The sequence below is a fragment of the Plectropomus leopardus genome, chromosome 12, assembly GCF_008729295.1.
Source record: "Plectropomus leopardus isolate mb chromosome 12, YSFRI_Pleo_2.0, whole genome shotgun sequence".
In the NCBI taxonomy this organism is placed as follows: Eukaryota; Metazoa; Chordata; class Actinopteri; order Perciformes; family Serranidae; genus Plectropomus; species Plectropomus leopardus.
The window spans coordinates 34,006,086-34,030,378 of NC_056474.1; the positions used below are offsets into that span (position 1 = coordinate 34,006,086).

The window sequence follows — 24,293 nt, forward strand, 5'->3', positions numbered from 1 at the left end:
AAGAGGGTGGTTAGATGCAGCACTGGGTGTTGGAATCTCTGATAAGTTGTCAGATGTCATTGCATTCCAAGAGACTTGGTAAAGGGAGATTGACTTTGCTATCCATGGATTCGATTCAGTAGCCTAGAGCTCTTCTACCTGTTCTCACTATCACTCCAGAGCAGGTCAAGAGAGAGTATGGAGAAGTAGGGTTTTGGACATTGAAGACATCAAAGAACTCACAACGAGCTAGAGATTTATTGCAGTGCTCCTCAATGACTGCATAGACCTTCAAAGCTCTATCACGATGTCCAGCAGGGTAGACCTTGACAAGGCAGATCTCTGAGCACAATCAGTCACTCTAATTGCCACTGCAGGCTTTGGTGTAGCGAGTCGTGACTTCTGAAGATGGGAGAGGGTCTTGCTCCCCACCATGCTTGACAGGGAGGCATGTCTCTTTGGTCCACAGTGCTGACCCAGGGTGGAGGGCCGACATATGTATCTCACTCCCACACTCAAAACATATTGTTATGGAATGCTTTACAGTCCTCCAAATGCTTCTCACGGAAAACCCAGCACTTTAGGTGTAGATGAGGCTTTTTTTGGATGGGGCACAGTCTCTCACTATCATCAGCTTAAGTATTGTGCTTGTCTGAAGCATTAGCATTAGCATTACTAACGTCACGTATTATGAATGAAATTATGAGATTTTAATGTCCCTCTAAGTTCAACATATCTGGCGTTTGATTTTCAAATGAGTAAAAACCCACATTAAGTTAAATCAACGCTCCGATCTCCGCTCTGTGCCGCCATTATTTTTGAAGATCACGGGCACGCGAGGAATCTTGGGAAATGGAAGGCCGCGAAGGATAGTAGCGATGTGTCCTCCAAACAGAGGGAAAAGAAGGCCGCATTTGTTGGCTGCGAAAGGAGGAGCCTTCGAATTGTGACCAAATGGGACAGCCTTCGCACAGCGCTGTGGCGTAATTGGCCTTCGAATGCAGCAACCAAAGGATGCAGACCCTGAATTGGGACACAGCTTATGATACACTGAGCTTCTTTTTCCTTCTTTTGCTCCCTCCATCTACAAGCGCTCATGTCTTTTTACTGCATTACACTAACTCGGCTTCTTCTCAGAACCTTTGTGCTCTCTGTTTCTTGGTTTTCCTGGGTCTTGGCTGCAGTCTTGACTGTGTCTTGATTGTGATGATGGCTGTGCTGTAATCAGCAGGCCATCATCACATCACACAGCGCAGCCAAAGGCATTTTGTTCATATTTCCATTAAAGTTGTACACCAAGAAGGTAAAAGGGCCATTTTTGACCTGACAGTTATGATATCATTTTCATACCACAAAACCTCAAAAAAACAAACACACATACACAAACAGAGAGAGAGATACACACACACAGAAATACATCTGGAAAGTCTATGCAAACAAACTTGCATACTGTCCTCATTGTACAGTATAATGCATGTTGCTAAAGACTGATATTGTTTTCTTATATAAAATGCATTCAAAACTATTTCTTGCATTATTTCTACTACTTCTTATGCTACACAAGGGATATATCATGCTAAAGAATTATGTTTACACTTATGAAGTGCCTTAAGCAATAATAATCATAATAATAAACCTATTCGTGTGTTGTAATATAAATGAGTGAATTCTGATTAAATGCAGTCTTTATGCACTGTGAAGAGGAAAAACCTAGATAATTACAAGTTTGTGATGAATGACAGGTTGTTTCTTTATGCAAAATAGATTTGGAGTTTAAAATTCAATCATTTGCTTTATTTTAGGGGTTTAGAGAAGGCAGGTCATTTTCGACAAAGTTCAAAGTTCTATTCCATCACTCATTGGGCATATTTGCCAAAATATAAGTAAATCCAATTTGTCACACAACAATATGAGAGTGCCGGTGTTCAGAGAAATGTTTAATTGCAAAGTTAATGAATGATCAGTTACAATGAATGAAAGATATATTGTCTGCCAATATAGATAATATACAATGTATTGCTTCTGCTTCTTGACAGTGGGACCATGAGAGATGATTATGATTACACATGATATAGACTTTGACATTATGCCTATGAAAGTAAGTCAGAAGCATAGTGTTAAATTGTTTTATTTAACTCACCCATCAGTTCATATGTTGCATTTCGCCGGGATGGTTCCTGCCACTTTAGCTGCTCAATGAAAAAGTAGGAACCAACTTAGCGATCACTGTTCTTGGTACTCTGCTGCTCCATCTCTTCAGACAGAGTGGCCAGAGTATGCACAGCCACTCTGACAGCGTAGCATAATGATGTTAAACACTAAAGTTTTACTTGGCCTTTTCCATGGCAACTGCTACAGAATGGATCACTTTGATTTTAATTTTTATTTATAGAAATTATCCAACATATGCTCATGACAGCCCATTTCTTGCAGCCGTTATAGGAACATTTATACATTAAAGACAATTTCAGAACTTGAACTTGACCTGTGTATTTGCAGAAGAATCCAAGCAGATTACATTGTAGGATATTTTTTGTATATGTCACTGATGGGTATTCTGATTCCGGACTTTTCATTTTTTCAATCTTATCCGTTTATGGAAATATGTCAAGCTATGTTCTGTCAAAGATGCAATGTGTATTCTTGTGGATATTGTCTGCATCTCTGACAAATACAAACATATCCAACCTTGGATAGCTCCATATTTTCTGGTTGTTTGTCCAGTGACATATCATAAAAACTGACAAAAAATTGACATTTGAGTTTTGGAATGTTAAACAGCAAACTTAATTGCAAACTACAAATTAACTGAGCTGGGGTCAAAGTCATAACCCAGAAACCCATAAAGTATTCTGAATATTGTTATAAATTATTCTGAATATTTATAAATGCTTTTAAATATATGCAAACTAAAACACATTACAAGCATGTGTCATGAACTGTGGCACAGGAAAGGCAGGACCCAAAAGCAACACTCAGACCAGGTAAGAGCAGCGAAACAAGGTTTATTCCAGGCAGAGGTGTCCAAAGCAAGAGGCCGATAACAAACAAGGTTTAAACACAAGAAAGCTACTGACGAGGCTGTGAACAAGAGCTGGAGCGTGGAAGAGGAGAATCAACAAACTGGCGATGAGACAAGACACAAAGGGGGAATATATGCAGGACTAATGGGGCGTGATTAGAAACAGGTGCAGGAAACACAATCAAGGATCAGGTGCACACCGACGAGGAGGGGGCAGGGCAGACAGGAACCTGGAACAGAGACAGAGGTGAATGATCCCAAAATAAAACAGGGAGACAAGACATGAAACATAAGGGAGAAAATAAAATACTTAAAAAATAATAAAATAAATAAAATAATAATAAAATAAAATACAGCAGATCATGACAGCATGTTCATAATTCATTATCGACACTGGCATCATAATGAGTATTATTATATGATTATACAGTACAATAGAGCCATTGTAATGCATAATAAGTGTGTTCATAATGCATAATAATGCATTACAGACATGGGCTTCATAGAAAGTGTTACCAAAATGATCTTCAAATGTACACACATATACACTGCATGCTAAAATCTATAAAACAAACAAGAATGTTGGAGTTGGTGTGTATATCACTGAATTTAAAATATCAATCTCCAAAAGACTGTCTGGCCAGTTTTCTGTGAACACAGCATAGCTAGTGTCAGCCGTTATTGTATTACAGTGGGTTGAAGAGGTCAGACCTGGTGCTGTGCACAGACTGTTGTGGAAAGCATACAGTTAGAGAAGATTTGATAATTGAACTTTTCCATAGTCTTCTAAGAGAAGTGGTATAGATTTTCTGTTCTGTTGGGTGCCTGAAATGGAATGAGTCTACAGATAACTTGCAAAGGAGGCTGGCAGCGGCATGTTGTTTCACTGGCGTAATGGAAAGAGCGATGTTAAGTGGTTATCCAGCATGTCCAACTCGATTGGTTGTTGCCCGACTGTTGTGGCATTTGACAATGTTCTAATGGTCTCTGCCAAGGCCAAATGTTGTTCAGTAACCTTGCTGCTTGGGCTAGATTACTTGCAGGCTGTCGAGTAAACATCCATGCAGCAAATGTACAAACAAAAGTCGTTCTGGCTTTCCTCCATGAATGCATTATGCTATTACCATCCAGATTAACTCTGCCTTCTGTTTCTATTGAAAAGATTTCTGTTTCAACTGAAATTTTTAGTTATGTTTATGAGAGCATTTCACCAGTTTGTGTGAATGCTTGTCATTATATTTTATGAGAGTGTGTTGCAGGTTATTACTAAGGTTCAACCTTTTTGCTAGAGCAGTAAACTAGGTTTCATTACACCTAGGATTGTACTGACAAGACTAAATATTTTCCAGTCTGTAGTCAAACCAACTTTCCATTTCAGTGAAAGAGGACAACAGTCAATAAAAGCTTTTTTAATTTAAGACCTTATTGCCCATTTCACATGAAATCATTTATATGTTTTATTTTGTTGGTAAGAGTTGTATAATCGCAATATTACACTTGAGGGTTATTTTAATGTCATTTGTGACATAATGTTGATGCGGACAGGACAGAGGCGCTTGCTCTCCTGTAATATTGCTGAGTGTACCTATTTATAAACACACCCCAAGCACCTTCTGGTATCCAGATTTTTTTATTTGCATGTAAAAAAAACCACTTTGTTACATGTACATTATTTTTGTGAACCCCAGCCTTATAGTCATATACCTTATAGTATATGTTGTTAGGTGGTTAATGTTATTGCTACAGTATAATCAAAGTTTATGGTAACCATTAGTGTATTTACAGACTCCTGTTCTCTTAACTTTTTATTTGTACAAATCTTTATTTTTTACACACACAAACTACAAACCTTTCTTAATATTGTGTTGACAGTGCCTTATATCTTTGTTTGCAGGTTTTGGACATGTATCCTGAATTTTGTGAATATTTCTGGTCCAACTTGGAGATCACCTTTAATCTCAGAGATGTATGTAATGCGTGTTACAGCTCATTTATTTATTAAAATCAAGTAAAAATTTTGACTTGTTAAAACAACATTTCAGATATCTACAATTTCAGTTTTGATCATTAATAATTTTAATGGAGATTTATGACATTCAAATGTTAGATATTTTGACATTGACATTAATTAAATTAATTGATTTGGTCTGCAATATAAACCCTGTGAGGCTTCTATCATGTCCTGTTGTACAGCTACAGTGGTCATACTGTACAAAAATACTTTCCCTCTCACTCCCTGTCTGAAGGCGAATAATGGAGCTGTAGGTTTTCTGAGTGGAGAAGACTCTGACTGTGAGGAATTCAGCAGACTACAGAGGAAACACAAACTCTCTTCCATACATACAGGTAGCACTTCACAAAAAACAACAGCTTTTAGGGACAGATAGAAACTGCAGAGAGGCACTGCAATAAAGCTCTCAGAGGATATTCCCCCTAGAAATCCCCTGCACAAAACCCTTGAAAAACAGGTGCCAAATGTTTATGTTCTGAAATATTATTATCTATATGAATTCAGACTTTATGCTAAGTCCCAGTTATAGCCATGCAGTTTTTTTTTTTCAAGATTATGTGGAGTTTAAAAAACGAACAAACAACAACTGTGGAGTTTAGCAGGAATGGTATTTAAGGGAGCATGATGATTTGGTTGGGATTCAAAAGCTGAACTGAGACTTCAACTAGGATTTACTTTCCCCTACCTTCGATTGTAAATGTGGGTGTTCTACTGCTTGCCTCTTTTTATTGTTCTCTTCACACACAGCTTCACACAGCAAGTTTGCTAGTGTCTTCAGATTGCAGACTCAGTGATTGTTGTGTGTACCTTTCAGGTCACACCATCTCAGCACGGAGACAGAGAGCTGCCTATAGGTATAGAAGAAGGCACAGTAAGTTGGAGCAATGTGCCAGCCACAACAGAGAGGATCATAAACATAAAATGTAAGACCTGGTACTCTGTTCACCTCCTGAAAAACAGGAGCTGCATTTTTAACAAAATCTTGTGGTATAGCACCTTTAGAACCAAACCATAACCTGTACAGCCATGTACCTTAACCAGAGATCTATTTAGGGTTTCTGCTGCAGGCAGTACTCAGTAGGCAGGCAGTATGTTGGTAAGATTGTCTTTACTCACTGCTCTATCCAGCTCTCTGCTGTGTTTTGCTCTCACTGTATTTCCTCTTTAACAGAGATGCAGAAAAACATCTGCACTTGCTTGCAAGTCCGTGCAACAAGATTGCACGCTCACATATTCAGAACAAAGAGAACAGGCTGGAGTGAGTCTTTTCGTAGTGAAGATTTAAAAATAGGTTTGTGCATTGAGTCATCACCAAGCAAGAGCAGGGGTGTGATGCCAGAGCATACAGAAATGATGTTTCTCCTTATCTTTTTTTTGACTGGCCCACAGAATGTGGGGCAGCCAGTGAGATGGGGTCGTCTGTGAGTTAGTGAGTGAGTGAGTGAGTGATAGAGTTGACACCAATGGTCAGTGTGACTGAGGATGTGACCTTGCTGTATCCCTGTTGGCCATTGTTCTTTCAAATTAAATAGGCATGGAAACCGTGGACACAGTAACATGGCAGCATGCTGAAAATAGCTAGATAGACAGCTAAGGAGCCATCTGTGGCCCTTATGTCAGTTTTGGAGGGAAAGGATCACTTCATCAGTTTGTTTAGGAACAGCAGGGTCTGTAAAACAGGAGCCCTACAGTTATTTGAAGTTATTCACTGATTCATGTTACAATGCCAGAATGGCTGGCTGTGATGTGTCTATGACTGCGATATTCAATAAGACTAGCGCGAGATCCAGCATGGAAGCCTACTGTTAGATTGTTTACAAGATCCCACTCTCCGTTTTAAATTGAATGAAACCACTTCTCCCTACATTCTAAGTGGATTTATACAGCTGATTGAACTGGAAAACCTGGAGGACTACATCAAACAATATCACAACCGACTCTGCATGATGGACAATGCCGATAAATATCGGAAAATGGACAATTGCACACCTACTGAGAAAGAAAAGGAAAGAAGCCATCCCTCTAACTCATTCTACAACTCTCCAGAAAAACCCTGCTGCACTGAGAACAGTGAAATTTTAATTGCAATCAGTGGCAACCTATCTGCACGCAATGCAAGAATAGCTCGGGAGCGAAAAAAAACAAATCACTAAATCCATTGACAAACTTTATATCAATGGAAACATCAACCCCCTGCTTTTTAGTTCATGTATATTTAATGTATATTTTTGTCTTCCTCTGTCACTCTCTGTATTTTCTCAATCTTTTCTGTCATCTGTTTCTGTTTTACCAAACACCTTAATCAAAAACATTTACACACAACATCTCTGAGAAGGACATACCCCCCCTAACAATCATAAATTAATCACAGCTCAATATAGACATGTTTTCTCTTCCCACTTTAACTCAAGGCAGAGAGGAGTGGCCATCTTAATCAACAGAAACATCACATTCACCCATAACAACACAATTACAGACCCTAACGGATGATTCATTTTTAATTATAATAAACATGACAATACATAATAGTCCCTTCACTTTTGCATCAATATACGGTCCAAATAATGACAACCTATCGTTTTTTAACACCTTCTTTACCTCCCCTTGCAACTTTTCTGACTCTCCAATAATTATTGGTGGACATTTTAATATAGTTTTGAACCCATCAATAGACAGATCAAACAATCCAAACAGTTCTCATACATCCCAGTCCACAAAAAGAATTCACCAGTTTAGAAGTGATTTTGGATGGTTGCCCGCTACAACACCCTAATACCAGAGAATTTTCATTATATTCATCCGTCCGTAATTAACAAAATATCTGACACGCAAATCACAATTTCTGATCATGCTCCTGTCTCCCTCACTCTGAATACTAACCAGCCTCACAAACCATCTAGACAATGGCAATTTCATCTTTCACTTCTCCAGAATTTGATAATTACATTTGATAATTTGATAATTACATCAAAAGAGAGTGAGCATCCTTCCTAGAAATAAACGATTTACCAGATATAGCACTATCACTTCTTTGGGAAACAGGGAAAGCAGCAAAATTCTTTTTTGTCATTATTGTAATTTAATTGTTATTTACTACAATTATTGCACGTCTGTCTTTCCTGGAAGATGGATCCCTCCTCAGCCGCTCTTCCTGAGGTTTCTTCCATATTTTCCCCGTTACAGGGTTTTTTGGGGGGAATTTTTCCTTAAGCAATATGACGGTCTAAAGACAGAGGGATGTTGTATGCTGTAAAGCCCTCTGAGGCAAACTGTTTTGTGATAATGGGCTTTATAAATTAAATTGACTTGACTTGATTTGACAACACCTATGGCCACAATCATGACTAATGGATTCACTTCACAGTGTTTCACTTTACATAGAGGTGCTGGACAAGGATGCCCACTCTCTCCATTATAATTAGCCGTCTTTATCAAACCACTCGCCACAGCCATCCGCCAAAAACAAAACAGAACAGGAATCAAAACAGAAAACATGGAATATAAGATCAGTCTTTATGCAGACGACATTCTCCTTTATCTAAATAATTCATCATCCTCCCTCCCTGAAGTCATTAACCTCATAAACACTTCTTCCAAAATCGCTGGCTACACCATTACCTGGTCCAAATCCACCATCCTCTCTCTTATTCTTGGCTGCCAGAACTTCATTTCACTCTCTTTGCACTGTTAACATCACTTACTTCAACCCCCTCCTTAAAACAAAAGAAGATGACCTCCAACACTGGATGAATCTCCTGTTATCACTCACTGGCAGAATTGCAACTGTAGCGGTTATTAATAACTACATTAGAATCTGGATTTTGCACTTGTTAAGTGCAAAATTGTGCAATAACTGTGCTGCTTTTTATGATGTATGTTGCTTTTAACTTGTTCTTGTGGGATTTTTTGTTTCATAACCTCTGATTTTATTCATTTATTTACTGCTTTGTGTTTTTTGACCTGCCGGAAACATGAATTTCAAATTACATACATTTTAAACAATTTCAATTTCAAAACATGTCATCACTTTAATCAAACTCATCTTGTTGGATCTTGTTTCTATATTATCCTCAGATAACGACTTGGCCATAGATGAAACCTTTTTGTTTAATAAAATGTATAGTCAAGTGATGTAAATGATTAATTATGGATATTAGTAAGTGAAATATGTTACCATATAGAGCATGGATGCATGCTGAATGGTAAATTAGAATTTAGAAATTTTGGCATTAAAACTTCGCTATACAACATCCATTTTGATCACTAGAAGATATTATTTTGCCTACTTTTGTTGACTTGAATAGACTTCTCCGGGAAGGTCCAGGTCACCACTTTGCTCCAGTGTAGGGCTGCTACGCGTCTTTCAAATGAGGTGACCCACTGAAAGACAGTGGCGGCTGGGCAGGTAGAGTCGGGGTGTGGCGGTCTATAACTGGCCTCAGTGTTTGTCTTGGTCCTTAAGGGCAGCCGGCGGATGCTGATAGTTTGTGTGGCAGGTGTAGCTTCTAGATCTGTGGCAGAGTTGACAGCAGATTACGGAGTGTCCTTTTCAATTGAAACTCGCAAAAATGATTCAAAGTAGTCCCATTGGCCTGACAAAGTCACTTTAAACGATTATCTTGAGCTTGCTTAAAATGAAATACAATAATGTCTTTACTAACCAAAAACTGGTATTAAGAAAAGCATCACAGAGATTTAAAAAGAAAAGGCTCTGAAAAAGTTAAAGTTCAGCACAGCTCTGATGAGCAATTGCGGCTCTTCTTGTAAAATTGAAGAACACAGAAAAAGGTGTGAGTGAGGATACACGAGAAGCGTCGTGATGATCATTAATCTATGAAATATGGGGTGCAAATGGGAGGCATGGTAGCGAACCTTCATGCTGAGCGACCGCACATCTGGTATTTAGTTTTAGCGGACCTAATGTAATTTAGGAGAAATTTATTTCTCGTACTTTATGACAAATTATGCACTTTGACCTGTTATGTAGAAATTCACGTATCTCATCACCACTACAGTCCCATTACAGTAATTTGAAACACATGCTAGGAGAAAGCGAAGGAAATTAATAATGTAACAACTTTGAAGATCCTTGGTTCATTCGTGTTAAGTAATCCCACATAATATAAAATTATCCAATGAATTTTAAAGAACTTGGTAATTACTTACAAATAGGATTACCATATAACATTATAAAATGAATGCAAAAAAGATACATCTAGAAAGTTGGTTACAAAATTACTGATAACTAAGACCACTGGATAGCAGTGTGGCTCCATCACAGAAGAGGAATAAAACATGATTTTAACTAACTCACTCAAATTAAATGATAAAGAAATGGGAGTTGGTTCTACTTACTCAAACAAAATCAAAACAAAAACATCATCACAACATGCCATGCCTTTTGTCATCTCAGCAAGGAGAAAGAAGACATGAAAGTGAAGGACATCTGTTTATCAGTGTGTGTGTGTATGTGTGTGTGTGTGTGTGTGGATTGGGACAGCAATGGAGAGACAAAGAGAGAGAGACAGTAAAATAAAGACGAAGAGTGAGAGAGAGTGAGAGTGAGTAAAAGGGATAGGTAGACAGAGGATTAAATTTTAGAATGAGGATCGTCATTTAATCTTGGTGTCCTTTCCCATATTCTTGGTAGAAATGTGTCTCCAGTCCTATACAACTCTACTCTACTCTACTCTACAAGTCCTCTACAAAGGTGATGAACAACTGTTCTTGTATGTCTGAGGTGGTAATTTGGATGTCTTAACATCCTGTTGTGTACTAGGTGAGACCTCCAAAAACATCCATCTCTCATGGCATCTTGAGCTGAAAAGTGTCAAGTGCTTACACTTTTTGTGGCTTAAAAGCATGTGTGTTTGCTGAAAAAAGTTGGACACCTCAATTTGGCTCTCGTATTGCTCCGGGTTTAAGTGGGAAAGAGCGACCTCGTCTATGTACAAGATAGCATTCTCTGATACATCGATTATTAGGGTCTGATCAGGTAGCATGATGCGCGTGGCATTGCCGTGTTGATCATAAGTCAGAGTAGCAACTCTTGCTAGGGTGTCAACCAGCCAGTGGTTTCCCACTATGTCGACCTGAATCATGGTAACTTGGGATCGAGGAGTGATGGTTGTCAGACACTGGGTGTCCGTTTTCATAGGTTTGAGTCCATGAAGTCCCTCTGTGTTGTCACACATGAACGGCTTACTGGGACACAGATCATGTACACCTTTGGTGAGGGTACACAAATGCAAATTTGGGGCAAGATACAAATCAGGGTTGCTATCGTGGTAGGCGATAACAGCTGGTGTCTGCACCTTGATGTGTGTATAGCCTTCCCAAAATTCAGTGTTTACCACATCCTTCAAACGATAAATCCAAGGCTACAATTGGCAAGTTGATGATGAAGGCTATTTCACCGTCTTCCCAGATAGGTACAGCACTGCCTTAGGTATATGCTATTTCAGCCTGAAGGGGTGTGACCATTTCTTTAGTGGTAGATGTCAAGAGGTTTTGCACCAGAGAAAGCAGGATAAGAAAGTGGGGGGGGGGGGGGGGGGGTCTTACAAATAGTATTTCAGCCTGAAGGGGATAAGATATAGACAGAGAGAGGTGAAGAGGAGAAGAAGAGAGAGAGAGAGAGGGGGGGGAGGGGGTCGGGGCTTGGGGGGGGGGGGGGTCCTACCAATAGCCAGACTGTCCACAGAGGATCCAATATCTTGCAGCATGTCTGCCAACAGAATACTTGCGAGTTGTGTGTGAGCGTAGTTCACCTGGACTACTGACAAGAGGGCATTTAGTGCACGCATGGTTTTGTTCAGTGCCACACTGTGCACATTAACTACCAGAACAATACTGCGTACAGTCTTTCCGATAGTTTGCAATTGCAGCTATTGTAGGTTCATCTGAGCTCTGATAGCTAGGATCTCAGTCTCAACTCACTCACATGTCATTTAATGGTGGACAATGGTGGACAAGCTAACAGCCTTCACAGATGAAAGTCTAGTACCAAAGAGTGGACCAAAAGCCTCAGCAGGTGTCAGAAAGCCTCCTATGAATTGCTGGACCTCCTGTTTTGTCCTGCCAATTCAGCTTGGGTGATAGTGAACTTCTGTCACTGTTGTAACATGTGTAGTGTTTGCTTCAGCATGTTGTATGACTTGTCTGCTCCAGCATGCCGTATGACTTGTCTGCTCCAGCTTGTACCAGCCCACCTGGTCAATCCAGCTGTAATAGGAACGTTTTCCCTGAAAACTTACCGAGGGTTCAACCTGATAAACACTTTGTATTTGTGCAGGCAACAGTCAGTGATTGACAGCCCAGATTGCTCTTCGAGAACAATCCCCAGGTTTGGTCCTGGCTCTACAAGGTCAGGGACGGCAGGGGATGTAAACAGACCAAGGATCAGGAGGGTGAGCAGCCAAGTCATCCTGATGGGAAAAACATGTATCATTAAGGACAATGTCAGCTAAACCGTTATAGGTTAGACTTAACGAACTTGTACTCTGTGGGTATTGAATCACCCCCACTCTGACAAACTGGTCGTATGAATCAAAAAGGAGACCTTAAAACAACTTAAAGCAGTGGGTGAACAACAGGGAGGAAACAACAATTCTAACAATACTGTCTATAATTGATCCTGTGAAGCAAAAACTTCCTCTCTATCTGCCAATAAGCAACTGGCACCCTTTGGTGCTTAAAGAGCTCTTTCATGTCATCTGCCTGCCAGTCATCATCTCAAAAGGGGAGCTCCCTGTTGCATGTGGCAATGCTCTGATGGACATCAGTACTAAAGGCAGCTTCACATCCCAATCATTACGGTTAGATGACACATACTTTTTCAGTATGTTGACAATCGTTTGATTTGCCCATTCCACCTGGCCAGAGGTCTGGGGTTTGTGGCTGATATGGAAGTCAGCTTTCACACCCACAAGCTGCCATAGATGTTGCATGACGTCTGAAATGTGCTCCTCTGTCTGAATTGACGCAACTTGGCAGACCAAACCGTGAGAACACATTGTTCATCAGCAGGACAGCAATGGTTTGGGCTGTGTCATTTGGGGCTGGATAGCACTCTACCCATTTTGTGTATGCACAGGTGACTGTGAGGAAGTACTAGTTGCGTCTAGCTGACTTTGTAAGAAGACCAGCCCAGTCAATTTGAAGGTCTGACCAGGGAAAGGAAATGCATCTTTGTTGCAAGGGGGCTCTGTGGAGCGGGTTTGACAGTTGGAACTGGCAGCAGATTAAGCTGCCTTGACGTAGTCAGCTACATCTTTTTGCATGTGTGGCCAATAGGCTACTTGGGGAAGTACTTTGAGTGTGGCTTTGACTCTTTTGTGGCGAGGGAGTCCTGGGCATGCATCAGCATCACTCCGCTGTGGCTCTGAGGAACCATGAGCGCAGGTGAAGTGAGGTCGTCAGAGACATACACAAGAAGGTCCTTGACGAGACACGGGGAGGAGCAAACACGGTGTTCCAAGCCATGAACGGAACCGAGATCGTTGGTTGAGATGTCATTGGCTGACACATCAGAGAGCCAGAGGACCAGCTTGTGTATGGCTGGATCGGGAGCCTGAAGGGAGATAAGGTCAGAATCCGAGAAAGCCGGGCAGCAGAATCAGCCAGAGGCTGTGCAGCAGCCTGAGCACAAGTGACAACACAGACAGGAGTGACAACACAGACAGTGGGGGAGAATGGGTTGGGAAGAAAGTCTGGGTTAAAGTGCCAAGGCGTTCCACTGAGAGCACCCTGTTTGGTCAAAGCGTCGGCTTGATCATTGAACTCTTTGTCCTGACTGGGGGCACAAGAGTGACCTCTGACCTTTTTCCAGTAGACATGCAAATCGTGGGTGTCCACCAGGTGATCACAGACCATAAACAGCTCCTTGTGTTTAACTGGTTTTCTATTTGGGGTAATGAAACCATGGTGTTTCCACACCAGCAGGTGGCAAGAGAAGCATAGTTGGAATCCATGCAAATCAACAACATTTTGACACGTTGAGCCACGGCCAGTTGGAGCGTGATCAGTATGCTGGCAATTTCAGCATATTGAGAGGACTGGGGACCCAGTTGAAATTTCTGAGGTGTGTAAAGTGTGTCATTGACCCATTTAGTCTCAAGGTGGAAAGAGCAACCATCAACATATGCAGTGATCATGCCTTTACAGACATTTTGATCAAAGTAGTGGTGGCGTGAAGGTTCAAGAAGCTCACAGGTAGGAGCACCAGTTGATGGGATATCATCTGCACATTGCTGACAGGCTGCAAGTTCCTTGCACAAAGGAGTTTTGTGATTCTGTGCGTAGCGCACTTCCATATCAAAGCTTTGCAAAGCCATTAGATCAGTTAGCCATTTGGCTTAGTTGGCGTAGTTTTCAATGAATTGCTGGGAGTAGTTGCAAACTCCCAAGACGCTGCGGAGTTCAGAGATATTGGATGAAGCTTTGATGTTCACAACACCCTGAACACGGCTCACCTGTGGTTCCACGCCATCTGAACCCACTAAGAGACCTACATAGCGTACACTGCCAACAGTCACGGTGACCCCATGCACAACAAAAAGCAAGTCTAAAAGATCAAAGCATCCAAAGCATCTCGCCGACTTGATTAATGAATTCAAAGAGTGACAGGTAGGTTACGGGGGTGTGATAAATATATAATTACATGCCCCCATACATAAGTACAGAGCGGAGACCTCTGTTAATAAGGAGGTGTATTTTGTAGTTTATGTGGAGTCTACTTTAGTGCACCACTGTAGTGTGCATGCAAATTATCCTGGGTTTGAGCTTTTAGAGCCTGATCACAAAGTGACAGACTTACACTTACTGTAATTTGTGTGTATTGTTTTTATAGGATATTATATCATTAAACTATTGAATCAGAATCAGAATCCGGTTTTATTGCCAAGTGCATTTACATATACAAGGAATTTGTCTTGCAAAACAATTAACATAAAGAAAAAATAAAAATATTGAATTCAAATAGTATAAGACATAAGATAAAAATATAGAAGCAATTTAAAAATATAATGTGATGGAAGAGGTGAGGATGGACTCCACAATGGCTGTGTAGAAGTACACCACCATTGTCTTTGGCAGGTTGAATTTCTTCAGCTGCCACAGGAAGTACATCCTCTGCTGTGCTTACCTGATAAGGGAGCTGGTGTTCTGCACCCACTTGAGGTCCTAGGTAATGATGGTCCCCAGCAAGGGCGAAGACTCCACAGTGGAAACTGGGGAGTCACAGAGGGTGATGGGGGTGGGGGCAGCAGCGATCCCTCTGAAATCCACAACCATCTACACTGTCTTCAGAGCATTAAGGTCTAGGTTCTCGCCACACCTGGTTACTTCCCACCTGTAGGCGCACCCATCCCCACCAGAGATGAGTCCAGTGAGGGTGGTGTCATCTGCAAACTTTAGGAGTGATATGGACTGGTGGCTTGAGGTGCAGCTGTTTGTGTACAGGGAGACCCAAGGAAGTTATACATTTTTTAAAACTCTTTTATGATTTTTTTTCCCTGTCTGACTACATTCTCTGCCTATATTAGAAAAATGACCCATGATAAAATAAACTTATTAGCAGACATTAAATTGTTTAGTAATCCCGGCTGAGATTGTAGGCTAACATCATTAGGCTACTGTTTTACTGTACTTCTGTTATACCTATGAATACCTAAAGTTATTTATTTGACTGCATAATTGACATTACTGCATTACATTACTGATATCACTAAGGTCTGCTTCAAAATTCAGTGTTATGTTTCACTCAGTAAAACTCAGATTTAATCAGTCAGAGGTAGTAAAAATGTGTAAACTGCATCATTAAGGCAGATGAGCAGAGCATTAGGTACAAGGTACAAGGTAGATTTATTTGTTATTTTTCTTAAACGTGGCTTGAGAAAAAATGAAATTAAATGTGAAAAACTGCATTTATTCACTTGTGCATGATGCTAGATTCAACACAGGGCTAGAAATAAGGTGGATACATACTTACTTACTTACTTACTTCTTGTCCTATAGTTCCCACTTTAGAAAAGGTAAATCTGAACTTATTGCTTTTATAGATATAGTCCTGTGTTCTCCAGTGATGATGAATGGAAGGATTCGGAGGCGACCAGCCCTGCTCACACCTCCATGATTAATGCTTCTGCTACAAACACTACTAAGTGCCCTGAAGCTGACTGGAGAGAGAAGACCCGTAATGTTTTAACAGGCAAGTGTGAAGGTGCATTCAAAGCACATGTGATAAATGATACAGCAAAAAAAAACTGTATAAAGTGGTAACACCTCTCACTGTGTGTCTCACTATCTCTCACATGTGTGAACCACATGCATTCTCAGGAGTGTCTGGCATCTTTACATTCTGCAAATCAGAGAGTCAAGAGGAGCAGAGATACCAGGAGGTGCCCTGCTCAGACAGCCTTCCCTCACCCTCTCCTGAGTCTCCCTCCAAGCAGTACTTTGACCTGCCCTCCTCCTTCCAACGTCCCTCCAACCATCCTCCTCCTCCCCCTGTCATTTCTCGGAGACAGAAGCTGGAGTTAGACAAGAGGCTGGAAGTACTCCAGCAACAGATAACCAGGTGGGTTACAAGGCTTGATCAGGTTCTTCATTAGTAGTGATAATAACTTTACACGTATGTCAGATTTCAAGTCAAATACTATAATACCAACAAAACAGTTATAAGAGCCAAAACTCTAGGTGCAAAGGGTGAGTGCAATCCACATCTACATCTAAACACTAGCTATCGATATACAAGATGTTTTATTATATTGCTATTTTTTGAGCAAGAGTGACTAAAGAGAAGGTATGCTTTAAGTTCATTTTTATTCTCACTGATAAAAGAGACCAAAGGTATACTGTTTAAGTCTAGTTTAACAAGAATCAGATGTCTCCTACTTCACTAAAAATCCACTATAGAGGCAAATTCACAAGAGGATTACTTTTAAGGTCACCTAAACTTGCAAAATTCCTTCAAAGTTCCCCTTAAAGGCTGCCATGCACTCTTAACTGTGCTGCCAAGCAAATACTGTCTTGGTATTTTTGTGCTATTTGCATGTATTTAAAAAAGGGTCAGGTCTTCTTTCAGGTAGACCTTGTCATTGTTATCTGTAGGATCTACAGGGGAAGGGCAGAGTGCCCACATCAATTAGTACTTTTTAAGAAGCCAGTCGAGTCAGTCGGGTGATGTCCAGTGGCAGGTAGAAAACCACAGTTCGCAGGATATAAGTAACACTGCGCCTGAGGAGGAGGAGGTAGTGAGACGGGATGCAGTTGACACTGAGGTCAGCAGGCCAGCCAAAGAGAAAACCATGGAGCAGAAGCCTAGAGTTTGATGGCCAAGGGCAAATGATAGTAAAGAGTGGGAGACGGTTAACAGTGACTTGTTGGTAATCTTAAGTGGGCTAAGAGGAAATGTGGTTGAGAGGTTAGAAAAGATGGGAGAGGTGATTTACTCATATGGCACAGAGAGATTTGGGGTGCATGACAGAAAGAGGGGAAAGAGAGTACAGGTAGGCAAGTCTAGAAGGCAAAGAAGTCTCAGGCATGCAAAGGCTTCTTCAGCCCCAGGGCCATATGGAGTCCCTACCAGGTTTATAAAAGTGCACCTGACATCCTTAAGTTTTTGTGGAAACTATCTAAAAATAGTTTAGAAGAAACAAACTATCCCAAGAGCATGGCGCAGGGCACTAGGTGTCTTCATCCCTAAGGAGAAGGGGTCCTCAGATCTTAGCCAGTTCTGGATGAGAGCTCTCCTGAATGTAGAGGGGGAGATTTTCTTGAGTGTAGTAGCACAGAGATTAGCTGGGTGCTTAGAAAGGAATGGGTTTATAGACTCGACAGTGCAGAAGGCGGTAATACCAGGTTTTCCAGGGTGCTTAGAGCATACTAGCATGATCTGGCACCAGCACTAACGTGTTTGGTTCAGTGCCACATAGCCTTATTTGGAGTGCTTTTGAGTATTTTAGGGTGCCAGGAATAGTTGTTAACTTAGTGAAAGCATATTTTCAGGACATTAGATTATGTATAAGCACAGCAGATTCCACAACAGACTGGCAGAGGCTAGAGATAGGTATTATGGCAGGATGTACAATTTCGCCATTGGCATTTACAATGGTGATGGAAGTAATTACCAGGGCATCTAAGTGGGTTGTAGATGGAGAGAGACATCAAAATGGGATGTGTCTTCCACCAATTAGGGCCTACATGGATGACATGATGCTAGTTACCAGAATGGTGCCATGTACAAAGAGGCTATTAGAGAAGGTAAATAAGAACCTAAAGTGGGCCAGCATGAAAATCAAGCTAAGTAAGTCTAGAAGTATCTCATTATGTAGAGGAACATAAATGATAGGAAATTTATCATAAATGATGAGGAAATTCCAACTATTTGGAAAAAGTCAGTGAAGAGCCTAGGTAGATGGTACAATGTGGATTTGATGTTGAGCAAGTTGTGCAATGTAGAAAAGATGTTGCTAAAGGACTAGATAGAATAGATGCATCAGGACTCCCAGGAAAGTTGAAGTTGTGGCGTTTGCAGTTTGGGTTATTTCCTAGGTTAATGTGGCCACTGTCAATCTATGAAGTCCCAGTATCTGTTGTGGAGAGAATGGAAAGGGTGATTAGCTCATATATTAGGGAGTGGTTAGGCACTCCCAGGTGTCTAAGCAGTGTGGCATTGTATGGGAAACGGATACTTCAACTGCCAGTATCTAGCTTAACAGAGGAGTTTAAGTGCACCAAGGTTAGGGCAGAGTTGTTGTTAGCTGGGACTAAGGATGTAATAGTTATAGGAGTGTGGTTCCAAATCCTTCCAAGGGGAGAAAATGGAACCCAAGAGTGGCAGTTCAGGACACAGAGGCTGCTCTTAGGCATGCAGTGATAGTAGGTAATGTTCAGTTTGGCCAGGGAGGCATGGGGCGTGGGCCAGGCAAACCGGTGTGGAATACAGCAGGCCCCAAGGACAGAAGAAAACTGGTAATGGAACAAATACGTAGGCAGGAACAGACTGTAAGGTAGGCTAAGGCAGTGGCTCAGGCTAAACAGGGACAGTGGTTGAATTGGGAAAGCGTAGAGAGGAGGAAGCTTAGCTGGAGGGACCTGTGGGGTATGGAGGAGAGCCGCATTAGATTTCTGATAGGGGCTATATATGATGTGTTGCCAACCCCCCAGAACCTGAAGCTCTGGGTAAATGGCGACCCATCATGCCCATTGTGTTCAGGTACTGCAACATTAAGACATATTTTGTCAAGCTGCAAAATTAGTTTACACGTGAATTCAGGAGGTTTTAAAAAAGAGAGTCTAGATATCCAGTTTGTACGTGAGGGGGAGAAACATAGAGGCAGTAAGTTCGGCAGGAGGCAGGGGTGTGGTCGCCTGAATGGAGCTTGTGACTGGGAAATGCAGGTAGATTTAGGAGGAAAGCTTGTTTTTCCCCAGGAAAAAGTCTGTACTAATTTGAGGTCTAATATAGTGCTGTGGTCAATGAGTCAATGGATCGTTTATTTCATTGAGCTTACAAGTCCCTTGGGAAGCTTCAGTGGAAGAAGCCTATGAAAGGAAGAAACTGAGGTACACAAACTTACAGGCAGAAGCTGAGCAGAAAGGATGAAAAGTTAGGGTTCACCCAGTTGAAGTGGGATGTAGGGGATTTGTAGCTGGATCAGCTATCTCTCTCCTGGGGGAACTGGGAGTAAGGGGACAAAGTTTGAGGAAGACAGTGACGGAAATGTCAGATGAGACAGTTAAATCCAGTCAGTGGAATTGGATTAGTAGAAACAATGGTAGTTGGGGAGCAGCAGGGGGATGCACTGAACGGACAACTCCTTGAGATCAGGTGGAGAGATCCACCAATCAGTCCTCTCAGGAGAAAATCCAGGAAGTGTGAGGATATTTAGGAGTGGGAGCAGCCTGTTTGAGTCTCTTTGTGTGAGACCATGCTGCCATCCAAGTAAGTGTGTTGGTTGATCCAATTCATCCTTATTTCCCTTACCTTGAGTCTTGTATGTGAGTTTTATTATATTTGCAATTGTGATGCATTTGCTAGGGAAGATAGCATCACCACAGTCACTACCCGGAGTCTGCATAAATGGAGCCTGTGTCTGTTGAAGGTGGTATTGCTGTTTGGGCTGTGATAGCCATGTGATAGCCAGCCTAGCTAGCTTAGTTAGCTCAGTTTAGCCTCCTGGGGGATAGCCATGTGTAAACTGAGCTTAGCTTTGTATCTGTGGTAGCATGCAGTATTTGTCTGTTGGCTGTGATAGCCATGTGATAACTAGCCCAGCTAGTGTGGCTTGCATCGCTTAGCCTTAGCCTTGTATCTGTGATAGCCATGTTATAGTGTAGCTTAGCTTTGTAATTGTGATAGCTTTATAGTAGTTTAGCATGCATCTGTGAGAGCTTTTTAGTAGTATGGCTTAGCCTTGTATCTGTGATAGCCAGGTGGTACTGCCACTACCTGGAGCTCACATAAACGGAGCCTGGGTCTGTTGAAGGTGGCAGGGCTGTTTGGGCTGCATAGGAGCAGTGAGGGCTGGCACCAGGGGAGTTGCTTTGGGACGCCAAAGTTCACTGCTTGGCTGTGGTGTTGTGGGACCAACTAGGTGACCAACTAGGTGAAACACTGATGAAAGGAGGTTCCCACCTGATGACCCCAAAGACGTGTTAGTCTTCACTGCTCTCTGACCTTTATATATTAAGCCATAATAGCTGATTGGTGACCCTATTTTCTTTCGTGTGCATATTTCTGGAGCACAAGTTTCTTGTGTTTAGTTGAAATTCCCATCCATGTGACGGGGAGGAGGTTGAGGTGGCAGAGCTTTCGGCCCAATCTGGCGGGGGTGGTTTTGAGTCCGTTCAGCCCTGCCACCCGGCTCTGCTTCCTCTTTTCCTTTTTTTTTTGTTTCCTGTTTCTTTTTCTATTACTGCTCTCTGGAATTCATATTCATATTTAAGTCATAATTGCTGATCAGTTGAGTGCTTATCCTTTTCTGGAGCACAAATTTCTTGTGTTTTAGTTGAATTGTGATCAGGCCCACCATAGCAAAAGGACTTAGTGTGAAGGCTGAACGTAGTAGAGGTGTATCCACCCACTCTCACGACATGGGGGTCTGCCTGTCAGGAGATAGAGGGTCCCCATAGCACTGAGGCCTTTAATCCCAGCTCCCAGAGCTTTGTGACACACCTGGATGGAATTACAATCAGAATCAGAAATACTTTAATGATTTTAGACGTGTTACCCTGATTTCCCATGAAGTACTTTGAAACGCTGATAAAACTTTTGGTTGCATTTTATAATACACCCTGAAATTCACGTGTAATTATTGGTACTTACAAGGTACTTTAGAGGAAAGATGTTTAAAATTACCCCCCAAGTGTTTCAAGTACTGAGTACTTTAGAAGGGTACCTAAGAGGAAAGATGTCTGAAGCTATTACTTAAGTATTTTGTAAAAACTGGGTACCTACGGGGTACTTTAGAGGGTTGTTTTGGAGGAAAGATTTTTTGAAGTTATTCACTCAATATTGTCGAAGTACTGGGTACCTACAGGGTACAGTACAGGTTAATAAATCCAAATGGTTGACAAAAATGGGATCCTGCTAATTATGCATTGCTCTGTAATTGGACCTATTATATTTTTTGTGTTATTCTCTAATCTTATTCATTTTTGAGATCAAAGGATATATTATTTGAAAAAAACAACACACCAAGATCATTTTTTTAATATTTATTGAACATAATAATCGTATAGGCATTAAGCTGGTGGACATGGAATAGGCCCTTCCTTCATCCACCTCTGCAGCAACATATAAGAAACAGGCTAGTAGAAAGCAGGAGTAGTAAACAAACTTTTTTTCTTCTGCTCCACAGAAGGCTTGTGTTGTCATCCAAGGACAAAAAAGTAACATGCCAAGAAGAATTTGTTTTCCCCCAAAAAATTTAAATGTAATGTAATGAAAGTTTACCTCATTATATAAAATGCTCAGTGTAATACTGAAGCAAACAAGAGCATCAGATTGGCCTTTTCTGAATATGTGCCATTGTTGTTCTTAAAATTAATATAAGCATCCACTGTTCCCTTATATTATCCTGTATTTACACAGTGCTTACAGGGGTGTGGGCTGGATTATGGAGTATCCTCTGTACCCTTTTCTTACCCTATTCTTACACATTACTTACCTTGTCCTCACAAATTACTTACCATGTATGTGGCTGGACCCACATTACCTAAACAGAATACTTTACAGGGCCTTAAAACACTTTATAAAATACTAAAACAATTAATAAGGAAAGGGTAAAAAAAATGGGTACATTTAATAAAAGGGCCAGCAATGCAACCTAGGATTTAGTCTGAGCCCAAGATTCTGGAAAAGCACACAGGTTCTTAAAATGAGGGGGAGCAGAGTTATACATCAAGAGTGAAGGACACTGCTGCTGTTCGTGGTGCTCTGTCTTTCTCTCTCTCTCTCTCTCTCTCTTCTCGCTCTCTCTCTCTCTCTCTCTCTCTCTCTCTCTCTCTCTCTCTCTCTGTTTTCCTTTAAAGTACCCCGTAAGTACCCAGTACTTACAAAATATGTCGAGGATAAGTTCATACATCTTTCCTCTAAAGTACCCCATAGGTACCCATTCCTTCAAAAAACACTTTAGGGAGCTTTCCTGTAAAGTACCCTTGTAAGTACCGTGTAATTGAACTGTCAGTTGCAGGCTGTATAAAAAAGTGCTACCAAGCTTTTCAGTCAAGATTGAACACCTATTTGACCTTCTTTGCATATAGGGCTGGTCATGAAGTAAAAGATGCTAAGGTCACTTTGCTGAACCTCATTTTAAAACATTTTGATGGATGTAAATCACATGCCAAGTTGCTATTTGTGGATTTCTTATCTGCTTTTCACATGATTCAACCCCAAATTTTAATTGACGAATTTATCAATAATTTTAGTTGTGATTTTATGATTGTGGTCTGGATCCTTGTTTTTTTAAATCCAGAACACAGAGATTGAGGGTGAATGGATGCATGTTGGGGGAAATGACATCATCCACTGGGTCCTCCCAGGGCTTTCTCCTTTCCCCTCTCCTTTACATTCTGTATACTGATGACAGCTGGCACAAGAATATTTGCAGACGACTGTTATAGTCTCCTCCATACTAATGAAAACAGCCATGGACCTGTTGTTGATGAATTTGTAGATTTGTGTGACAATACTATACTTCAACTAAATGTACCAAAAACTAAGGAAATGTGTATCAGATTTATTTTATTTTTTCAAGATTATTTCCTGGGACATTTCCCTTTAGAGAGAGGACATCTATAGATTGACAGGAAATATGGGAGAGGGAGAGGTGGAATGACCTGAAGCAAAGGGCACAGGCTGGAATCGAACCTGGGCCACTGCCACTGCACTGTGAATTGGAGTGTTCGTCTCCTGGCTTTTGGCTTAGGTAGAAGATTTTGTCATTTTTTTTTAAACTACATATAAAAATGAAACTACAATTTTGTCCCTAAACCCTGCTACATTTTTTGGTGTCAAAGACATGAATGAATTTATGAATCTCAAAGCCTGGGGAAAGAAGCTGCTCCCTGGTCCCTAGTCTGGTTCAGACAAAGAGGGAGGAGAAATTGCACAAGACCCTGATGTAATTTAAAAAAAATGCACTGCAGGAATTGTATGATAACATCAGCAGCAACATGCCCAAGCAACTGGATGGAGTTTTAATAGTAGCTGCTAATTTTAATCAACACATCTTTCAACTCCAAAGATGTTGCAGGATCAAGGACAAATGAAAATTTGTTCTTAACTTTGTTTAAAAAATGACTAATAAATCAACCATCTACCTTCTCCTACTTTCTGTATGGTTTTAATATGGCAGCAGGGTGAACAGACTGTGGCAGAGGTGGGCGCTATCTTTCAGTATGCTTTGAGCTCTGTGCAGACACTTCACTTCACTGAGGTCACTAATTCTCTGTAGATGGGAGCCAGTGATGTTATGGGCAGTTTTAATCAGCCCCTGTAGAGCCCTCCTGTCCTGGCCCGTGCACAAACCATGCCAGTTTGTGATTTTTCTAATCAGTATGCATAGCATTGCTCCTCTGTGAACCAGGATCTTGCTCTGGAATTGAGCTTTCTTCAGTTCTTTTAGGAAGTAGAGCTTTTCTGTACTTTTTTTTTAAACCTGGGTGGTGATGTGTGATGATCAAGAAAGATTCTCAGTGATGATAATTCCAAGGAACCTATAGCTGTTCAACTGTTCCACCTCAGCTCCTCTGATGTAGACAGGGGTGTGTGTC

The 24,293-nt window shown here is 41.1% G+C and overlaps 1 protein-coding gene across 1 annotated transcript in view; it reads left to right on the plus strand.

Annotated features, from left to right (window-relative positions):
- LOC121951861 (potassium voltage-gated channel subfamily H member 2-like) overlaps nucleotides 1-24,293 on the plus strand; it is a 74,611-nt gene that overhangs the window by 45,010 nt on the left and 5,308 nt on the right. The window contains exons 10-13 of the mRNA XM_042498346.1: nucleotides 4,896-4,967; nucleotides 5,827-5,883; nucleotides 15,370-15,487; nucleotides 16,287-16,590. Coding sequence (XP_042354280.1) covers nucleotides 4,896-4,967; nucleotides 5,827-5,883; nucleotides 15,370-15,487; nucleotides 16,287-16,590 — 551 coding nt within the window. The remainder of the gene's footprint in view (nucleotides 1-4,895; nucleotides 4,968-5,826; nucleotides 5,884-15,369; nucleotides 15,488-16,286; nucleotides 16,591-24,293) is intronic.